Consider the following 20,687-nt stretch of genomic DNA (forward strand, 5'->3'; position numbering starts at 1 on the left):
ATTATAATTATTTATTACTTATAATTATATAAGATATTTTTAAATATAGGTATGTTTTTCAATAATTTGAGTGTTTCGTTTATTTGTTTACCAAGTTATATAAGATGATACTTTAATCTTAATTATTATCTTTATAATAACTTTTTAAGAATGAGGTCAATATTTTGATTCTATTATAAAATAATTCGAGTTAATTAACTTTTATTGTAATGAAATAAATATATAAAAATATATATTCATAAATGAGTCAATATATTAGTTCGGATCGGATTATAAAATTTTTGACTCACCAAAAAGTAAGTCAGTTTGAGCTGAATTTTTTTAACTCAATCCGTGTGAGTCAAGTTGACTCTTTAGAACCCAAATTGTTATGTTTGATTCTGATTTAGTGTAATTATATTTAATATACTCCAAAATATTTAAAAAAGGTAATTTTATTTATGTATCATATATATATATATATATATATATTATAGATATATTAAAAACAAAAAAAATACATATAAATAAAATATATCTGACGAGGTTTAAAATCTAGTATTTAATAGTTTCTCAAATATTTCAAAGACTGTATCATCTGCTCAAACATATTTTTAAAATCTTTAACCCTATTTGACAAGGTCTGGTTTATTTTCACCATTAACTATACAAACTCAATCAAAATTAAACGTATTCTAATAATCCTCTTTCGGTTCAAAATGACTTTAAATAAAACTGATTGTAACTCCAATGAAGTATTAATATTTTTTTTTCTATCAGGCTTTCATATTAATTAATATTTTTCTGGTTTAATTGCTTTCGAGTTTTTTTTTTTTAAATTGTTAACTTTTTAAACGAGTAATATGTATTTTTAAGAAGTTAAAAAATCGGACAATTTTTTTCTCTCTATCTTTATTTTTTTGTTTTTTAGTCGTTAAAAAAATTATCTAAAACAAATCTAGATACCATTGTCTAAAATATTAGGTGCGTGTTTGATTCTGCAATAAAGTAATATACAATTGGTTAGAATTAATTCTTCAAAACAGAATTAGTATGTATTTGATTTTCAAAATCAATTAATAAATAAATAATTCACGATGCAACTAGATATTTCGTTTGTGTTGTTTATGTGTTTGCATTGAAAAATCAAATAAAAAATATATATTTAGCAAGTAGATGACTTTTTTCTTCCATAAATTTGAACAAAAACAGATTAATTTGTCCAATAATTAAATGAATAAAAAATATAATTTTGGCTAAGCTACTTCTGAATTATTTGAATATTTAAACCATTCTTAATAAACATCTTATTTTAAAACAAATACTTCCCTAATTCATTTGATAAAAAATTAAAAACTTAATTAAGTTCCTAACAAAAGTTTATAGTTCAAACTTAATAAATTTTTTTTTAATTGAGTCTATGCTTTTAATTTTTCTTTTGTTAACTGACTATCTGATGTTAAATTATCTGATTTTAATATGAAATTAAAAATATGTCATAATTTTACATTTCATTCTAAAAAATATAAAATCATACAAACTTAATATTCCTACGTAGGTAAAAAGATTTGTCATGAATATTATATAATTCGATAAAATTATAAAAATATAATTTGATAGCTAAAACTATAAAGTAAAATACAATTAGACTCTAACAAAATTTAAGCATACAAGATTTTAAGTATACAATATTCAGTTATACAAAAATTATTCTACAAGATTTAATTTGTAAAAATATATTATGAATGACAGTAATATCCAACATATTTATTATTAATATTTTTTAAAATTATAAAATTATAAATTTATAATTTATAAAATAATAAAATTATATGATAACTTAAAAAAGTAATATGATAAGATAATAATCATATCAACATCAACTATTTAATAAGTCATGTCATTAATTAACAAAAAAATTAAAAAATTAACAATAGAGAGTTAATTAAAAAAATTATTAAATACTTAATAAATTAAAATATTTATTGAAAAATCAATTAAAAATCCTCAATTTTATCATAAACATAGTACAGTACAAAATAATTTCAAATTTTTTGTTCGCTAAGAGTTAAGGTGGCATGACTTGTGTGTTAATGAAAAAATAAAAAAATTAAAGAGCATGACATTGTTTTTTAGATTTTAAAGTAATGAATTAATGAATCATAACAAGGGAGGAGTAGAAGAAACGGAAAAGCTGTGTAAAGTAACAGAGGCAGACGGAAGGAAGGGAAGCTCTGAACCCCGTGAGCTGAGCGTGACTGTTGCAGTTTATAATCCGTTCCTCTGCTACCCCTTACCATAACATAACCGTTCACCTTCACATTCACCTTCATTTTCAATTCACAGCTTAATTTTCCTCCTCATTCTCTCTCTTCAGCTACTGTTACAGGACTCATGCTCGTGTAGGGGAGAAGATGGCTTCAATCTCCGCCGCCGAACTCAACTTTCTAGTTTTTCGTTATCTTCAAGAATCAGGTTTCCTTCCGCGTCTTTTCTTTTCTTCTCTTTGTTTTGTTTCTTTTTCGTTTCAAAATCTATTCATATGTGGTATACTTTTACTTTCTCCTCTCTTTCCTCTTTTTCTCTGTCTCTCGTGTTTCGTTCCGTGTAAGATGTTGTCAATTTCCTAGTTTTTTTTCTTTTATCTAGAGGAGAAGAATCAGGTTTGAATGCGCTTTCGACTTTCTTGTGATTCAAATTTTGTTGATATGTCATATACTTGTATTTCTTTCTTTCTCCCTGTTTCTGTTGTGTGTGGGGGTCTGGAAGATGTTAAGGTTTTAAATGTTTCGACGAGTATTGAGTCCTTCGTGTTTATAATTTGACGTTTTCGAGTTTGTATGGGCGTTCCAATGTTGCTCCAGAGGATTAGGGTTTTGTATGGTTAGCAAAAGAAAATTACTCACGAGACAAAAAAAAATCTTTGTCTTTTCTTTACTGGGTTGAAGATCTAAGAGGGCTGAAAATTGTAGATCTGCTGCTGAAAAAAAATGTGTGGGGTGTTTAGGGTTGATATTTAATGTTGTAAAATTCTCTGTTTTTTTTATCAGCTAAGGTTTTTAATTAAGATACATTGAGGCTGTAGTTATATTTTGATACTGAGATGGTGGTGCCTGGTGTTTGGTATGGGTTGCAGTTCATTTTTACCGAGTGAGATGCTATAGTGAATCAAACTTATGCCTGCGACGAGCTATAATTATTTTCTGCTCCTATTTAAATATGTTTTAATCGTGTATTATAAATCATGAATTATATTGCAAAAAGATGGTGGTCAAGGTAACTTTGAAAGTGACTCTTGGGTGGTTTGAAGAATAAAATTTTGCTTGATCTTAGGACTAAATGTCATTGTTCACAGAACTGCTTAACATGCGATGTATAATGTAAGATATAAAAGCATTTCATGCCTTTTTACCAAACAGTTTAGGCAGGTATGTATGTTTGGATTTAAGTTGGCAAAGTACTTTTCTCAAATTCCAATTAACAATTGTGAATTCCAGTTCACAAAATGGAAAATGAAGATTTTATTGGTTTGTTTGTAAAAGTACTTTGCAACACTCCCCGATAAATTTGGCAACATGCACTGAGTTTTTTGGGAGGTACTGACTGCTTATCAGTAGTGTGTGGAAATTGGGGAGGGGGTGGTGTGTGGGAAATGTTTTAGAGAATAGTGGTATAAGTGGATAAATTAGGTTGGGATAAATCGAATTTGGGACCCTTCGGAGAATTTATGCCTCTTGAAGTGCCTAACGGGAGTTTCTCTTATTGTTTTCTTCCTTGTGTATACATTAAGCAGAACTATAAATCTTGGGATCTGATCCTTAATTCCTGGCGTGAATATGTATATAGTATAGGGGTAGAGGAGACAAAAGGGAAGATATCAGTTAAATCATTCAGAATAACTTAGGGGCAATAGTTATTTTATAAATATGGTTTATGACGGAATGTTATCACATTGTTTGGTTTGGTCCATGTAGACACCCCTCTTGTTGTGGGAAAAGTTATTGTTGTTGCTTATACCTTGCAAAAGCTTTTGGGAGAGTTTGTCCTTCAAAACATCTGTCTGAAGTTATTTTGTAATGATAATAATATGTTGGTGCATTCATAAGAATAAGGAAAACTGGATGATGTTGTGTTTATAGCATAATTTGTTTACTGGATAATAAAATGTCATGCTTTCAATATATATGAAATGACCATATTACTTGCAACTGAATTGGTTTACTTGTTACTTGTTCTGCATCACTCCTGCAGGTTTCACGCATGCTGCTTTTACTTTTGGTTATGAAGCTGGTATCAACAAATGCCCCATTGACGGAAATTTGGTGCCACAAGGTGCTCTTGTTACATTCGTTCAGAAGGGTTTACAGTACTTTGAGATGGAAGCCAACTTGAGTAATGTTAGCATTTTCTACTTTTTGTATTCTTGATTTATATCAACATAACATTTATCCATTTGAACAGACCTTTTTAAGCTTTTAAACCCTAGGTATCATGTTGATCAATGTTTCTTTTAAGCCTGCCAGTGTGATGCAGACCTGGAAGAAGATTTTTCGTTCTTACAACCTTTGGATATTATCACAAAAGATGTGCATGAACTTAGGCAAATAATAAGTGAACGAAGGAAAAAACTACAGAAGGAAAGAAAGAAAGAAATTGAGAAGGAACATGAAGGAGAACGTGTACGGGCAAGAGAAAAGGAAAGACGTGAAAGAGAAAAAGAAGTTGAAAAGGATAGACGTGAAAGGGAGAAGGAAGTTGAAAGGGATAGACGTGAAAGGGAGAAAGAACTTGAAAAGGAGAGGCGTGAAAAGGAGAAAGAAGTTGAGAAGGAAAGACGTGAAAGAGAGAAAGAAGTTGAGAGGGAGAGACGTGAAAGAGAGAAAGAACTTCAAAAGGATAGGGAGAAGGTAGAAACTGATAAAGAACGAGAACAACAACATGGAGATCAGAATGTTAGAGACATGGTTATAGATCATGAAGATAGGGTCCCTGTAAAACATGAAGAGAATGGAGCAGTTGGAGGTATTGTTCTGCTCCGTGGAAATGGCTTATGTAGAATTTTTTTTCTGCATGTTTACTTCTTGGCTGCATTTTCTTTCTAAAATCTGTCCTAATTTTTTTTTTTCAAATAATTTCATTTTACTTCTCTTTTATTTTCTGTTCATCTTTACATGTTTCTATCATTGCTTGCTCCTTCTAAAATTTGTATTATATTTGCTTGAACATTATGGTTAGGTTATGAATCAGAGTGGTTTAATGACTAATGATAAATGACTGATATTGTAGCTTGCTCGGAAATATGATTCTCTTAAAATAGTTTTATCCATTTCTTTGAAATTGCTTATCATAGTTGCTAGTGTTTTTACCACTAGAGTCCCTTGCCACAAATGCTGTTAATAGGAGTATTTCATTGTATGTTGCAGTAGTACACAAAAATGCTGACTAGGGGTATATTTCAATTAATATTATTCCTTCATTGGATTTTTTTTCATTTGCTTTAATAGGGCCAGAACCAATGGACATCTCTACAACATCAACATCTCAGCTATGTGAAATTCCCAGTTCATGTGTAACAATTTTGGAAGGTCATACATCAGAGGTTAAGTATTTATTCAATGGTGCTTTTGTTTCTTAATTTTTCTTTTCATTTAGGGATATTTTTCTTAAACTCTCTGTTAATTAGCCTGTTCATCATCTGTTCTTAGGTGTGCGCTTGTGCATGGAGCCCTACAGGATCTCTTCTTGCATCAGGGTAGACATCCAAATAAATTATTTCTCTTTATATAAATATGTATTAAAGTGTGCATAACCTAATGGATAATACACATTATATCATATTGGTGCATATTGGATTTCCTTTTCTAATGCTTACAATTTTGTTTGATTTCCTTTTTGATTGAGGAAAATGGAATGCATTCAGTTATTATTTTTTAATTAATTAAACCTGTTTGGAAACATTGTTTTTGGTATTCAATTTCTGAAGTGGAAAATAAAATCAGTATGATTTAAAAAACTGGTGTTTCTGGAATTGGATTTTAATAGCATGTAAAAGTGGCCCCTGGCTGCTACAGGGGCCTATTTAGTAGAGCAGTTTAGTGTAGTTGTGGTAGCTCACCCAATAGTGGACCGAATTGCAGACACAGTGGATGAGTTAGTGGCACTACTTTTTTATTCCAAAAGTCCCTTTGAACGGAGACATTGAGCTTTGTTGGGATTTCAATTAAAAAAGTGAAATCTGCCACTGTAATGTTACTAAAAGTCGTGAAAAGTTACTTGCATTTAGAAGATGATTACTAGTGATTCCTGTCTAGGAAAATTGTATATGACCATTGTTAGCATTTATTTCTACGTGTTGTTTAAGACATGCATGACTTTTTATTGTTAAATGAATAGTTTTGAGTTTGTTTTTGTCCTTTTTAAGAGTTTTATATGAACTGTGTCACATCTGTGTAAAATTTTAAATATATTAAGTACATCCCCAAACAAGTTTTGTATTAGTTTTGTCCCTTTAAAATTTAAATTTTTTAGGTCCATGTTGGTCATAAGGATAGAGGGAAAATTGATGTGGATGATTGTTTTAGCATGTGAATTTTACAATTAAAAGTGATTCGGTTAGGTGCATAATTAACACTGTTAACCTGTTAGAATAGGTATTAAATATAAGTAGTTAGCATTTGTATCAGAAAAGTGCTACATGTTGTACCTATGAGCTGTTTACTTATTATCATTAATTACCTTACTAAGTTTCTTTTATAAATAACAAAGATAAGCTGAGAGATAATGCCCTATTTTCATTCTTAAGTTGGTACCAATTTTGCGGTTGTCCATCTCTGTCCACTGTTTTCCTCTTCTGTTGCCAGCCACTGTCATCCGCTGTTGACCACCTTTTTGTCACTAGACCAAATCCAATTCTTCTCCACAAGGCTCGCGGGACCTCCTTGTCCTTGTTTTGACCCCTTGTTTTGTTGGTTTCAGCCTTGGTTGAGAGGCTCCTCTCTCCTCTCTCTCATACTCTTCATCCACTACTGTTTGCTATCTTTTACAATTGGCACCAGCTGTGAAGTATAAGTTGTTTTGTAATATTGATTGCTGGTGAATTCTTCCTTTACTCAAAGTGGATGCAAACATCCTCAATGTTCCTTTTGTGAGAGAATTGCAAATAAATCCTTCTCCTTACATGGTTTTCCTAGCAAGACATCAAACATCTTCCAATCTATTGAGGTTGAACCACATTTTTCTAATGAAGAATGTAAAAAAATATCTTTAGTTTGAAGTTTGGCAGCCAAACACAACCTTTCACTAGTTTGTTAAAAGCTTGCATATCTCAAACCTTGGAGTATCAAATTCCATGGATAATCGACTCTAGTGCGTTCAATCACATTTCTGGTAATGCTTCCTTATTTTCTTCCATTTCTCATCCTAAAGTTCCTTATGTTATTATTTTCACCAATGGATCCAAAGTTAGTTCTCAAGGAGTTGGTTGAATCTCCCTTTCTGTCTTTGAACCTAAAACAGTTGTCTTTAATTGTCCTTTTAACCTAATTTCCTCAAGTCACTTAACTAAATCTTTAAATTGTTCTATACCTTTGATGCAAATTCTTCTATTATATAAGAGCACAATAGTTGACTGATTGGTGAAGGACATGAATCTAGGGGACTCTAGTATCTAGGTAATAGACTGTGAATGTTTATTTAGCATCCCCATCTCCTAAGCTTCTATATGATCTCTCAGGTCATCCACCTTTATCAGCATATCATTTATAGACATATTATATAATTTATGTAGGGATAAAGTATCCTATACTTATCTGTATTTATTGTCATCAGTTTGTACAAAATGAACTTTGTTGTGTAGTCCAGACATACCTGTCTTAGCATCTCTTCCATTCATTTTTCATGGACCAAAAAAAAGTACCACTTTACATTGACAATAGCTGCTGCTAAATTCTGTTCATTTGTTCATAGATTTCATTGAAAAACATTCAAACAATTTAAATTATCTAATGATATCCAATTATTCATTACATTCCAACAATTTTCAGTGGTATCCATTGCCCATGCTTAACTATTACTGAAATAAAAGGCCAGGGGGTCTGTATTTCTCTAGTTCTTTTTTGGGCCATTTAACCCTTTTTGAAGTTGTAGATACAAACTTTGGCCTGGACTTTCTGTCTTTTTCTCAATTTTACTTTTTGCATATGGGTTATGTAAGGTATGTATTGTCTGTGGTTGTGAATTTGGTAAAATTGTGACAGACATTTGGGTATTAAGAGTAATATAGGAATAGGAACCTTGCAATATTTTCATTATGAAACTAACAAAATTTGCAATAGATGGAGGGAGTAGCCCATAGGTTATTTTTTGTCTGAATGTTTTTGCTTTATGGTATTAATGATATTCTTTCACTTTACCATGATCACTTGAATTTTTAGATCTGGGGATTCAACAGCTCGTATTTGGACAATAGCAGAAGGGAGATGTAAGCCTGGTTCACATAATGGCCCTTTGAGCGTGTTGGTGTTGAAGCATGTTAGGGGTAAAACAAATGAAAAAAGTAAAGATGTTACTACACTTGACTGGAATGTGAGTTCAGTTGCATACTATGATTTAAATCTAAGACAACTACTTTCATTTCTGTTATTTATATATTTTAATACCAAAGCTGTTTCTCTTGTTTCATTGTTGTAAGTTTTGTGAAGCTCTTCTTCCCCCCAAAATACTAGCAAGCAATGTTATCAAACTCGTGACTTTTTACAAACTCGTGAAAAGTCCATAGACTTTAATTGTAAACTCTATGAGTTTACTTCATATAAAAAAATATTAAAACACCAAGTAATAAGATAACGATGAACATTTTAATTCCACAATAATGCAAAAACATTAAATCTCAATAAAAAGGTAACAAGTCAAGTAGTTCATTACTAAATAAGTTCAACCAACACCAAATAAAACATAAGTCAATGCAATATACAAGTTAACATTTAAATAACTAAATAACTGAAAAAAGGAGAAATGTCTTCAAATCATACAGAGATGATAAAACTTCAAGAAATCTGTGAACCACAACATTGCAGGGAGATGATTGTTGATGTTTGGTTGAGCCTCAAGGAAGAACAAATGATGAACTGAGAAGGGATGCAACTGAGTTGGATGGTTGTCATCACCGCCGCTGAGATGGGCATAGTTACTGCCAAGAGAAAGGGATGGCGTGATGAGAAGAGTATCTCTGTCACCAAAAGCAAAGTGAAATAGCACATAGATGAGTGTCCCGAAGAACCCTAATTGTGGGTCTTCTACTTCCATTTTTGCATGCCAAAATGACACAAAGGGAGTGATGTTTTGGTTATGAAAACAGTGGGAGGATATTTGTTAAAAATCAAGGCAATAGATGGGATTTTAAAATTTTCCACAAAATATTGTTGTTTCTGTAACTTTTTTTCTGGGAATATCCAGAGATTGCTTTTAAGATTATTATCTGTAATATTTGCTAGTAATGATTTACACCTTATGGAGAGTTAACTCTGGCTGTTTTACAGGGGGAGGGGACACTTCTTGCAACTGGTTCATATGACGGGCAAGCAAGAATTTGGACTACTAATGGTAGGTCATTCTTTTGTATCCTTAGATTCTCCTTTAAGGAATTTTAATTGACGAGATAAAAGAACTAGAAGTTGCCTTGGAATCATATTTTTATAAGTATGCGTTTGATTCCACAATCATGAGAAAAAAAAAAGTTCAATATTAATTGCATAGTGTAGGTTGGTACAAGTTTTACTACAAGTCAGCAGCTAGTGTTATTAGTTTTTTGAGGGAATATTAGGAACAACTAGCAAATTCATGTTTAGATTGATCTTGCTGCAAATCAATGCACGATTGTTACAAGACACAAATTATTGAGAGAACTTATGTTAGGATACACTCGTGTTCTGGTGATTAACTCGTTATTTATTACATTCAATTGGAGAGTAATCTAAGGCGATAGCTCGCAGAATACCATCCCTTTCTTAGTAACTAGAAATTGATTCTAAACTAATTAAAATATAGTTGACTATATATTCTATAACAATACCTCTAATGTTGTAATGTCAGTGTGGGTTGCTTGGTGACACAATTTTATTTTCCCTATTCAAAATGATTGGGGAGGAACATGAATCGTATGTAATGTTTTTTCTTTCACAGAATTTTTTAATAAATGTCAAACGGATTGATTTGAGTGCTAAGAATATTATGCTTTTGTCTTACAATTTAGTAATGTGTCTTTCAACTGTCTTTTCCAGAGAATCCCCTATGGCTATTAATGTCTCATTTTTATAGTTGCATTCATCCTATTTGGAAAAGCATTGAATTCGACTTCTGATTTATTTAAATAGACTCTGGGCGTATTTCAATTTTCTTTAGGTGTTTTGACTCTTGCTATCTGTGACTAGGTGAACTGAAGAGTACATTAAGCAAACACAAGGGACCAATATTCTCCCTGAAGTGGAATAAGAAAGGCGATTATCTCCTCACTGGAAGTTGTGATCAAACTGCAATTGTGTGGGATGTGAAAGCAGAGGAATGGAAACAACAATTTGAATTTCATTCAGGTGCGAATGTGCAATGAAGGGAAAATTCTATAAAAAGAGCTCTTAGTGAGAGTTTTCTCTGCCATATTTATGAATGATTGTTTAATTCGGGATTGATATGTTGTTTAGGTCCCACACTAGATGTTGATTGGCGCAACAATGTGTCTTTTGCCACTAGTTCCACCGACAATATGATATATGTATGCAAAATTGGTGAAACCCGCCCTATAAAGACTTTTGCTGGACATCAGGTTTGTACACTAGTTCTTATTTTGTGCAACTATGCTATAGGCGTATATTGTGAGAAAGGATTCATCCCCTGCATTCTTCGCTACTTAAAAATATGTGTGTGTGTGTGTGTGTATTGTTAAAAATATGCTGAATTTTATCTGTTGAGTGTTGACAAAGCAATAGCTTGAGATATTTCTTTAAATTACATCTGTTAATTACCTTACTGCATTTTCAGGGTGAAGTTAATTGTGTCAAATGGGATCCCACTGGTTCATTGCTGGCCTCATGTTCTGATGATATCACAGCAAAGGTAATAGTTGACCACTTAATAACTAACCTTGTGACCTTATTATTTAATATTTAGGACACTCAAGTCCCATTTTGATTAGAGAAAAGGCTGAAATGGTTTATGTAAGTAGAGGGCAACTCTTGCTTATTTATGGGGATTGAGTTAAACTCAAATTCATATTCTGAGGTGATATCAATACCTATCCTAAATTTGTTATTGGACCACCTACTATACAACTAATAGCAAGTCCAATGGTGTGCATGTAAGTGGTTGTTTTGGGAAAAACTGAGTCTCGCATTGCCTAGAGATAAAGGCAGATAGTATATGTATAAGTGGATGGTAACTCTCACCTCATTATGAGTTAGGCACAAATCTACATTCTTAAGATATGTTATTTTCGTACTAATTGTTTTTTTTGGCTGATACAGCAGGCAATTGTTTTGGTATTTTTATAAAATTATTTACTGTCTGAGAATTATGAAATTATCTTTGAAAATACTGTATGTTGGTCTGATGTTCTTGTTTGGATTGGTTGTGATTGTTTTGTAGATATGGAGTATGAAGCAGGATACATATCTTCATGACTTGAGAGAGCATTCCAAGGTACCTTGAGTTTTGTTTGTTTTCCTGTGTCTTCCGTTTGTCGCATTTTGTAATTTGCAATTTTAATTGTTGTTGCGTTATGCATGTTGTTGGTAAAACTAAATAATTTGCTTTGTAGGAGATATATACCATCCGATGGAGCCCCACTGGTCCTGGTACAAATAATCCTAATCATAAACTGGTGTTGGCCAGGTAAGTTAGTTTCATGGTGAAATTAGGTTCTGCACTTCTGATGTACATACATGCATCTGTGTATACTTTCTCGAAACTTAGAATGTTGTTTTACACTGTTTCTGGACCCCTGAATCCCAGTTGATGGGTGTGGAGTGCATTTCTTCAGTCAGTAATATTGTTTCCTGTATGTGTTAACTAAACTACACAGATTAATGTTGGGTGATGCCTTGAAATTGGTAATGCTGTGTTGCCTTTGGCTGCTTGCTGATTCCAATTGATTATAGTTGTGTTCACGTAGTGTTATACTGTTTTTCTTCTTTGATTGACCGACCCATCCCTAAATTTAAAATTCTTTAACATAAACAAGGTTTACATTCTATATATTTGACTGAATTGGAGATTTTGTTAAATTACTCTTTTAAACTTTCTGTAAATTGTTCCCCTCTTGACAGTTTAATTGTGATGTTGGGTGCCTGCTTGCTATTGTCTCTTTTGTTGGATACTTCATTGGAAGTTTGTTTTCATTTTAAAAACTTTGCAGTCATCTGATATTTTTGCAGTGCTTCATTTGACTCAACTGTAAAGCTGTGGGATGTAGAACTCGGGAAACTCATCTACAGCTTGGATGGACATAGGTACCGTTTTTATGGATAGAATTTATTTATTTATTTGAGGGTCTTCTGAGCTTTGGTTTATTCTTTGTATTTCAGCCTCTTTTCATTCTCTGTTTCGAGGTTATAGACTGATAGGAGGCTGATCAACATTTAATCTAACCCTCAATTTAAGGTTGATCACTACGTTTTACATGTGGAAAACATCAGGCATAGTGCAAAGAGGCACATAGGGCCTGTTTGATTCCTTCTCACTTTTTTGTTTTGAACACTGTTTTAAAAAAAAAAATGCTATTTTCGAAAGTTGTTTCCAGAACAGAATAACATAGGACAAGCACTTCCAAAAAAACTCTCAAAAAAAAAAGGAAATAAGCCATGCCATAAGTTTTTTTTTTTTTTTTCCTGATGTGTGTATTTGATTCCACAGGCATCCCGTATATTCTGTTGCTTTTAGTCCCAATGGTGAGTATTTAGTTAGCGGGTCTCTTGACCGATCTATGCACATATGGTCATTGAAGGAAGGCAAGATTGTGAAGACATACACGGGCAATGGAGGCATTTTTGAGGTCTGTTGGAATAAGGAGGGGGATAAGATTGCTGCATGTTTTGCTAATAATACAGTTTGTGTTTTGGATTTCAGAATGTAATATCTGTGAAGGCTTAGTAAATTAAATTCTTTCTTTTCCACCCTTGAGATGAGATCGGTGGAAGTGTATTTTGGGTGGGTTAGGTTGCCCATTTTAACCATAGTTGTAGGTATAACTCATTGTTCGTGGATCCTGTTGTAATTTGCTATACCTTAAGTGAAAAGTAGTTTGTAGGAGTGTATTCTTAATAAGCAAAATGTATAGATCTAGTTGGACAACATCCTGTTCAAGTATCGCTAGACTTGTCTATTGTGTATACTTGCCTTTCTCTTGCATTTTAGGCTCCTTTGATCCATTAAGGCAAGTTATGAAGGAAACGCGGAAGGGAAGGTTATTGGTAAATAATATCGTTTTTAACAGCTCGATAAAAGGAAGGAGGAAAAGTAGACTTTCGCGTGGGCTTCTAAAACGCTTTAATGTATAAACTTTATTTTTGGTGGGGCCCTAAACAGCATTGAACAAATGGTTCAACATCTTATTCTTCGTAAAAATAAACTTTATTGTGAGCTGACTCGGGATAATTAGTATCTTCATGTTTGTTTGATAACAGTTGTTTTTTGACAATTATGAATGGTGAGGAATAGCAAGGATTTAAGTAAAAATTGCATTTGTAGAATTCTAGATTATAATGACATGTTAACATGCAACAGGAATTCGATCTTAATTTTGTTTTGTTGAAATTTAGAACCTGTGCGGCTCTTAATAAGTTAGCTGCTATTGCATCCAAAGCTATTGTAAGAAACAGCAGCAAATATGATAAGTTCACCAGTAATCCCCACATGAACACGAACCGTTCTCAAAATGGTGGAACCGATTCCGGTCTCTCATTATTATTTTTCTGCCTGAAATCTTGGACATCATCTTCATCACGGCATGACAATCCAAACAAACTCGAAGGTTTTTTACAATCTTGATTGCAGTTCCTGGACTGGTACTTATAAGCCCAAATGCTAAGGCCAGCTTCTCACTGTGAACTTCCAACGATTGCTCTTTCTGATGCTCTCCTATATCATGTAATACCAAATCTATTTTTGGGGTATAACCGCGTGCCTTGAGCCAACCATTCATTTTCCCGAGCATCGAATATATATCCTTGCTTCTCCGGTGTCTTATGTCACCAGCAAGGAACTCGTGCACTCTGTTGTTAACTTCAATGGAACTACAACCAGGTTCCTTCTCAACCCCACTCTCTTTCATAAATGATCTGACCTTAGCCACACCAACCCAGTTACGAGCAGCAGCATACATGTTAGAGAGAAGGACACAAGTCCCTGAAGTAGCCAAATCATTGCTCACAAGAAACTCCGCAATTTCCTCTCCCAAAGAAACATCGTTATGGATTCTACAAGCCCAAAGCAATGTCCCCCACAGGACAGAATCAGGCTCAACCTTCATGCTTCTCACAAGATCATAAGCTTCTCGCACACGCCCAGCACGCCCAAGAAGATTAACCATACACCCGTAATGCTCAACCTTTGGTTCCATCTCATACCTATCCTTCATCAAATCGAAAACCTCCCATCCTTTGCCAACCAAACCAGCATGCGCACATGCAGTCAAAACAGCAACAAAAGTAATATCTGAGGGTCTCACTCCAACACAAAACATCTCATGAAACAACTGCAAGGCCTCATCACCAAACCCATGTATGCCATACCCCATAATCAACGAATTCCACGCCACCACATCCTTTCCCTCCATCCCATCAAACACCTTGCGCGCATCCTCCAAACTCCCACATTTGCAGTACATATCAACCAACGCAGTACCCACACGTAAGTTTACCTTGACCCCAACCCCAACACCATTATTCTTAACATACGAATGAACCCACCTACCACACTCCAACGCACCAAGCTGGCCACAAGACGACAAAACAGCCAATACAGTTATCTCATTGGGCCTAACCTCCTTACCAAGCATTTCCCTAAAAAGCACCAAAGCCTCATTCGGGCACCCATGCTGAGCATACCCATCGATCATCACGTTCCAACACACCACGTCCTTCACTCCCATCCCTTCAAACAACAGCCGCGCCTCTCGGAGCATCCCGTGTTTCGCGTAGCAAGTAAGCATGGCAGTCAAAGAAACCAAACTCCTCTCAGGCATTGCGTCGAACAGTTTCTGCGCGGATACAACATCACCGCCCCGTGCGTAGGCATCAAGAAGGCTCGTGGAGACGTAAAGGTCGGAACTTAGTCCGAACTTAACGGCGTGGGAGTGAACGACTGTGGTGGGTTGGAGGGTGCAACCTTTGAGGAGGGAAGAGAGGGTGAAGGCGTTGGGTTGAACGTGGTGGGCTAGCATTTGGGCGTAATAAGAGAGAGCGCAGTCCCAGAGAGCGGAGTGGGCATGGGCGTTGATTATGGAGCTCCATAGGAAGACGTTAGGGGCTGGGGTGCGGTGGAAGAGGGTGACGGTGTGGTGGAGGAGGCCGAGGGAGGAGTAGGAGCGTTGGAGCTTGAAGTTGAGGATGGGGTGGTGGTGGAGATCGCGTCGGAGGAGTGCAGCGTGGATTTGGTGAAGGTGGTTTATGGATTTAGAGTTGTCGATTAGGAGGGCGAGGTTGTCTACCTGAGCTGAGGGCGCCGCCTTCGTCAATACACTCACTTCGATTGGGCTCATCTTTCTTTATACACCTACACCCACACACCGCATCTATGCCCATCTTATTATGCATCCTTTCTTCTCAACAAAATCCAAATTGCCTTTCACATCCCAATATATTCATTTTCTTAAACCCATTAATACATCTGAAGAGCAAGAAAATAGCACAAAAAAAATATGGGAGCATCTCATGGTTGTGTAGAATCATTATAATAATGACCTAAAGAAAGTTTTTTGGAGATACATTAATAACAATATTAAGGTATTGCTTTTGGATCCAAATTGTCCTTGAAGATGAGAAATTGCCTCACCCACCAGCTTTTATAAATTTGATGTTCCCATTAATAAAAAAAGCCATGTAGACCATGAGAAAATGTTGATTTCTATTAAGTGTATTAGAGAAAAACATAAAAGTTGAACTTGTATTTGTTATAATTTATAAAAGTGTGGTTGTTAGGTCTTTTTCCTTTCCCACATTAGTTTTACTTTTGATATCAGAACAACATTCGTCTTATTTTTTTGAATATGTTTTAGTTATCCTTTTGGAGTCTTAATTTGTGTTTTCCTCACGAACATAATATTATCAAAGGTGTCAATATTGATGAGGTTGTACTAACCCACAATTGGGGTTGGGTGTTGCTGTTATGAGTACAAAAGATTTCGGAGCATCAACATTGCTATTTGAAGCTTTCCCAGAATCACTCTAAGGAATCCAAGATTTGTTTTATGTACTTATGTAGTGTGGAATGCTGTTACTGATACAATTCTCTTGAAAAGTGGATGTATTGATTATGTTGAGATGGAAAATGAATTAAAAAAAATGCACCCAATAATAATCTCTCTACAAAAATAATAATAAAAAAATAAATAAATAAAATTTATTTCTATTTTTTATATAAGTATTGAATGTCATGTCAAGTCTCGGACTTGCTTGATAATCAAAACACTCCTTCATAGGCTTTTAATTTTTTTTTTAGTAATAATAAAAAATAAAAATTATAAAATCATCTTAAATATCATGTCAAATCTCGAATTTGCTTGATAATTAAATTTTTATCATGTAGAATCTCAGGTTCTCTTGATATTAATAAGATATAAATATACAAAAAAATCTAGAAAATTTAAAAAAAAACAAGATAATAATATCAAACAACAAATTTTTTACAAAGAACTATGTTATCCTTGATTTTTCAAATGGAACTACGTAGGAACGAGGTGTCATCCTCGTCGGGCCAAAAAAAATAAAAGAATAATTTTATTTTAATATTTTTGTATGTGTTTTCTTATTTTGTTTGATTTTTGGGGAATAACAAATATTATAAACATCAAAATTCTATTTTGCACACTTAATTAAAGAGGAAATCGTCTTAGGACAGGCGTTGTGGGGTGCTAATACCTTCCGCACAGGTAACCGACTCCCGAATTTAAATTTGGTTTCGAAGACCATTCTTTTTATGATTTTTCTATAATTTTCCATAATAAACTATGGTGGCGACTCCTCTCTACCATATAAATTATTTTTGTCGTCCCGCCGCGATCTCGGTTGCGATATATATCTTATCTTTTATCTCTTATGTTTTATATCTTATCTCTTATCTCTTATCTCTTATCTCTTATCTCTTATCTCTTATCTCTTATCGCATATATCTCATCCCTTATCTCTTATCTCTTATGTCTTATTCCTTATCTCTTATCTCTTATGTCTTATTCCTGATCTCTTATCTCTTCTTATTTCTGATCTCTTATCTCAAATCTCTTATCTCTTATCCTTTACCTCTTATCTCTTATATATTATCTCTTATCTCTTATCTCTTATCTCTTATCTCTTATGTCATATCTCTTATCACTATCGTATCTCTTATCTTTTATCTCTTACCTATTATAACATCACTTATATCTTATCTCTTATCTCATATATCTTATCTCATATATCTTATCTCTTATCTTTTATCTTTTATCTCTTATGACTTATCTCTAATCGCTTATCTCTTATCACTTATCTCCTATCTCTTATCTCTTATCTCTAATCTCTTATCTCTTATATCTTATCTTATTTTATCTCTTATCTCTTATCTCTTATCTCGTATATCTAATATCTTATCTCGTATCTCATATCTCGTATCTCTTATCTCTTATCTCTTATTTCTTGTCTATTATCTCTTATCTCTTATCTCTTATCTCTTATCTCTTATCTCTTATCTCTTATCTCTTATGTCTTATCTCTTGTCTCTTATCTCAAATCTCTTATCTCTTATCTCTTATCTCTTATCTTTTATCTCTTACCTCTTACCTCTTATCTCTTATCTCTTATCTCTTACCTCTTATCTCTTATCTCTTATATCTTATCTCTTATATCTTATATCTTATATCTTATCTTTTATCTCCTATCTCCTATCTCCTATCTCCTATCTCTTATCTCTTGTCTCTTTTCTCTTTTCTCTTTTCTCTTTTCTGTTATCTCTTATCTCTTATCTCTTATCTCTTATCTCTTATCTCTTATCTCTTATCTCTTATCTCTTATCTCTTTTCTCTTTTCTCTTTTCTCTTTTCTCTTTTCTCTTTTCTCTTTTCTCTTTTCTCTTTTCTCTTTTCTCTTTTCTCTTATCTTTTATCTCTTATGTCATATGTCATATCTCATATCTCATATCTCATATCTTTTATCTCTTATCTCTTATCTCTTATCTTCTATCTCTTATCTCTTATCTTTTATCTCTTATCTCATATCTCTTATATCTTATCTTTTATCTTTTATCTCTTATCTTTTATCTCTTATGCCATATCTCATATCTCTTATCTCTTATCTCATATCTCTTATCTCTTATTTCTTATCTCGTATGTCATATCTTTTATCTTTTATCTCTCTTATCTCTTATCTTATTTTGTGTATTTTATCTCTTATATCTTATCTCGTATCTCTTATCTCGTGTATCTTTTATCTCTTATCTCTTGTACATTATTACTTATATCTTATGTTTTATCTCTCATCTCACATCTCTTATCTCTTATATCTGATATCTGATATCTGATCTCTTACCTCTTATCTCTTATCTCTTATCTCTTACCTCCTACCTCTTATCTCTTACCTCTTACCTTTTACCTCTAACTTATTGGTGCTACATTTTTTTAAAGAAGTTTACAAGAGAGATTTAACAAAATAAATAAATTCACACCATTCCTATTAAAAACATTAATTCAATATATTTGTGAGTCTTATTTTTTATATATTATTAATTATTTTTATTTTTATTCAATATATGAATTAAACTCGTATTTAAATTCTTATCAATTGGGTGCTTGAGAAAATTTGAGAGGGTAAAATTTTTTTAATGCATAACGTATTTTTTTTTTATACAAATATTATCAATCAACTAGTAGGAGACCCGTGCATACGCACGGGTCGTGTTTTTTAGTTTTTATGTTTTGTAATTTTTAAAACTGAAATTTTGTTGTAATTATATAAATCAATTATTTGAATTATTATTATTATTAATTTAATTGCATATAATAATTAATTTTATTATTTAAATATATTATCGATTTAATTAATTATAACAATTTATAATAATAGTATTAATAATAATAATAATAATAATAAATTATATTGAAATGCATATGTATAAATATTTTGAATAGAAACACATGTATATATATAAATACGCTATATTAAAATGAAATACATATGCATGGATGTTATTAAAGTAAATTGTAAACGTATGATGTTATATGATCCCGTATATATACAACATGAAATTGATGTTAAAATTTTTAAATATAAACACACGTAGATATAAATAAAAACATGTATATTATATTATACTAAAATAAAATGCATATTCATGAGTCATCATTAAAGTAAAATGTAGGCATATTATGTAATATGGTCCCGTATAAATTAAATACAACATGAAATTCATGTTGTATTTAATTTATATGTATTTAAACACTTGTGTTTCATGTTTATATGTACATGTGTTTAAGTAGAAACACATGTACATATAAACACTTGAATGTTATATTAAATTAAAATGCGTATGCATGAGTCATTATTAAAGTAAAATGTAGACATATGGTGTAATATGACCCCATACAAAATATATATAACATAAAATTGATATTAAAATTATTAAATAGAAACACAAAAAGATATAAACATGTATATTATATTAAAATAAAATATGTATCAACGGGTCATTGTTAGAGTAAAATGTAGAACTACTGTGTAATATTGTCCCGTATAAAATAACACAACGTGAAATTGTTGTTAAAATTTTGAAGTAAAAACACATATAGATATAAACACATGTATATTATATTAAAATGAGATGAGTATGCATGAGTCGTTGCTAAAGGTAGGATGTAGTCATATTATGTAATATAGTCCCGCACAAAATAAATATAACATGAAATTGATGTTACATTTTTAAATAGAAACACATGTACATACAAACACATGTACATTACATTAAAATGAAATGCATATGCACATGTTGTTGCTAAATTAAAATGTAGACATATTGTTGTTAAAGTAAAATGTAGGAATATTATATAATATTGTCTCGTATAAATTAAATACAACATGAAATTGATGTTAAAATTTTTAAACAGGAAACACATGTACATATAAACACTTTAATGTTATATTAAAATGAAATATGCATATGCAAATGTCGTTATTAAAGTAAAATGTAGGCATATTGTGTTATATGGTTCCATACAAAATATATATAAGATGAAATTTATGTTAAAAATTTTTAGATAGAAACACATATAGACATATGTATATTATATTAAAATATAATGTGTATCCATGGTCCCTTGTTAGAGTAAAATGTAGGCTTATTATGTAACAATGTCCCGTATAAATTAATACAACATGAATTTGTGTTATAAACATGTATATTATATTAAAATGAAATACATATACACAATATACACAAGTCGTTGTTAAAGTAAAATGTAATAAAGTCCCGTAGAAAATAAA

The 20,687-nt window shown here is 32.3% G+C and overlaps 2 protein-coding genes across 2 annotated transcripts; one reads left to right on the forward strand and one right to left on the reverse strand.

The window, feature by feature from the left end:
• The first annotated feature begins 2,151 nt into the window (after positions 1–2,151).
• LOC114176602 (WD40 repeat-containing protein HOS15-like) lies at positions 2,152–13,319 on the forward strand. Its single transcript, XM_028061685.1, has 14 exons — positions 2,152–2,454; positions 4,231–4,376; positions 4,503–5,001; positions 5,484–5,578; positions 5,685–5,731; positions 8,412–8,562; positions 9,516–9,579; positions 10,407–10,565; positions 10,674–10,795; positions 11,011–11,085; positions 11,614–11,667; positions 11,786–11,859; positions 12,402–12,476; positions 12,880–13,319. Exons 1-14 carry the CDS (start codon positions 2,394–2,396, stop codon positions 13,097–13,099), a joined length of 1,842 nt encoding a protein of 613 aa, XP_027917486.1. The 5' UTR covers positions 2,152–2,393; the 3' UTR covers positions 13,100–13,319.
• LOC114176601 (pentatricopeptide repeat-containing protein ELI1, chloroplastic) lies at positions 8,991–16,009 on the reverse strand. The gene is made up of 2 exons (XM_028061684.1): positions 13,891–16,009; positions 8,991–9,166 (listed from the first exon to the last, which is right to left on the reverse strand). The coding sequence occupies exons 1-2, from the start codon at positions 15,722–15,724 to the stop codon at positions 9,024–9,026; spliced, it is 1,977 nt and encodes a 658-aa protein (XP_027917485.1). The 5' UTR covers positions 15,725–16,009; the 3' UTR covers positions 8,991–9,023.
• Between the last annotated feature and the right edge of the window lie 4,678 nt (positions 16,010–20,687).

Source organism: Vigna unguiculata, chromosome 3, assembly GCF_004118075.2.
Source record: "Vigna unguiculata cultivar IT97K-499-35 chromosome 3, ASM411807v1, whole genome shotgun sequence".
Classification (NCBI taxonomy): Eukaryota; Viridiplantae; Streptophyta; class Magnoliopsida; order Fabales; family Fabaceae; genus Vigna; species Vigna unguiculata.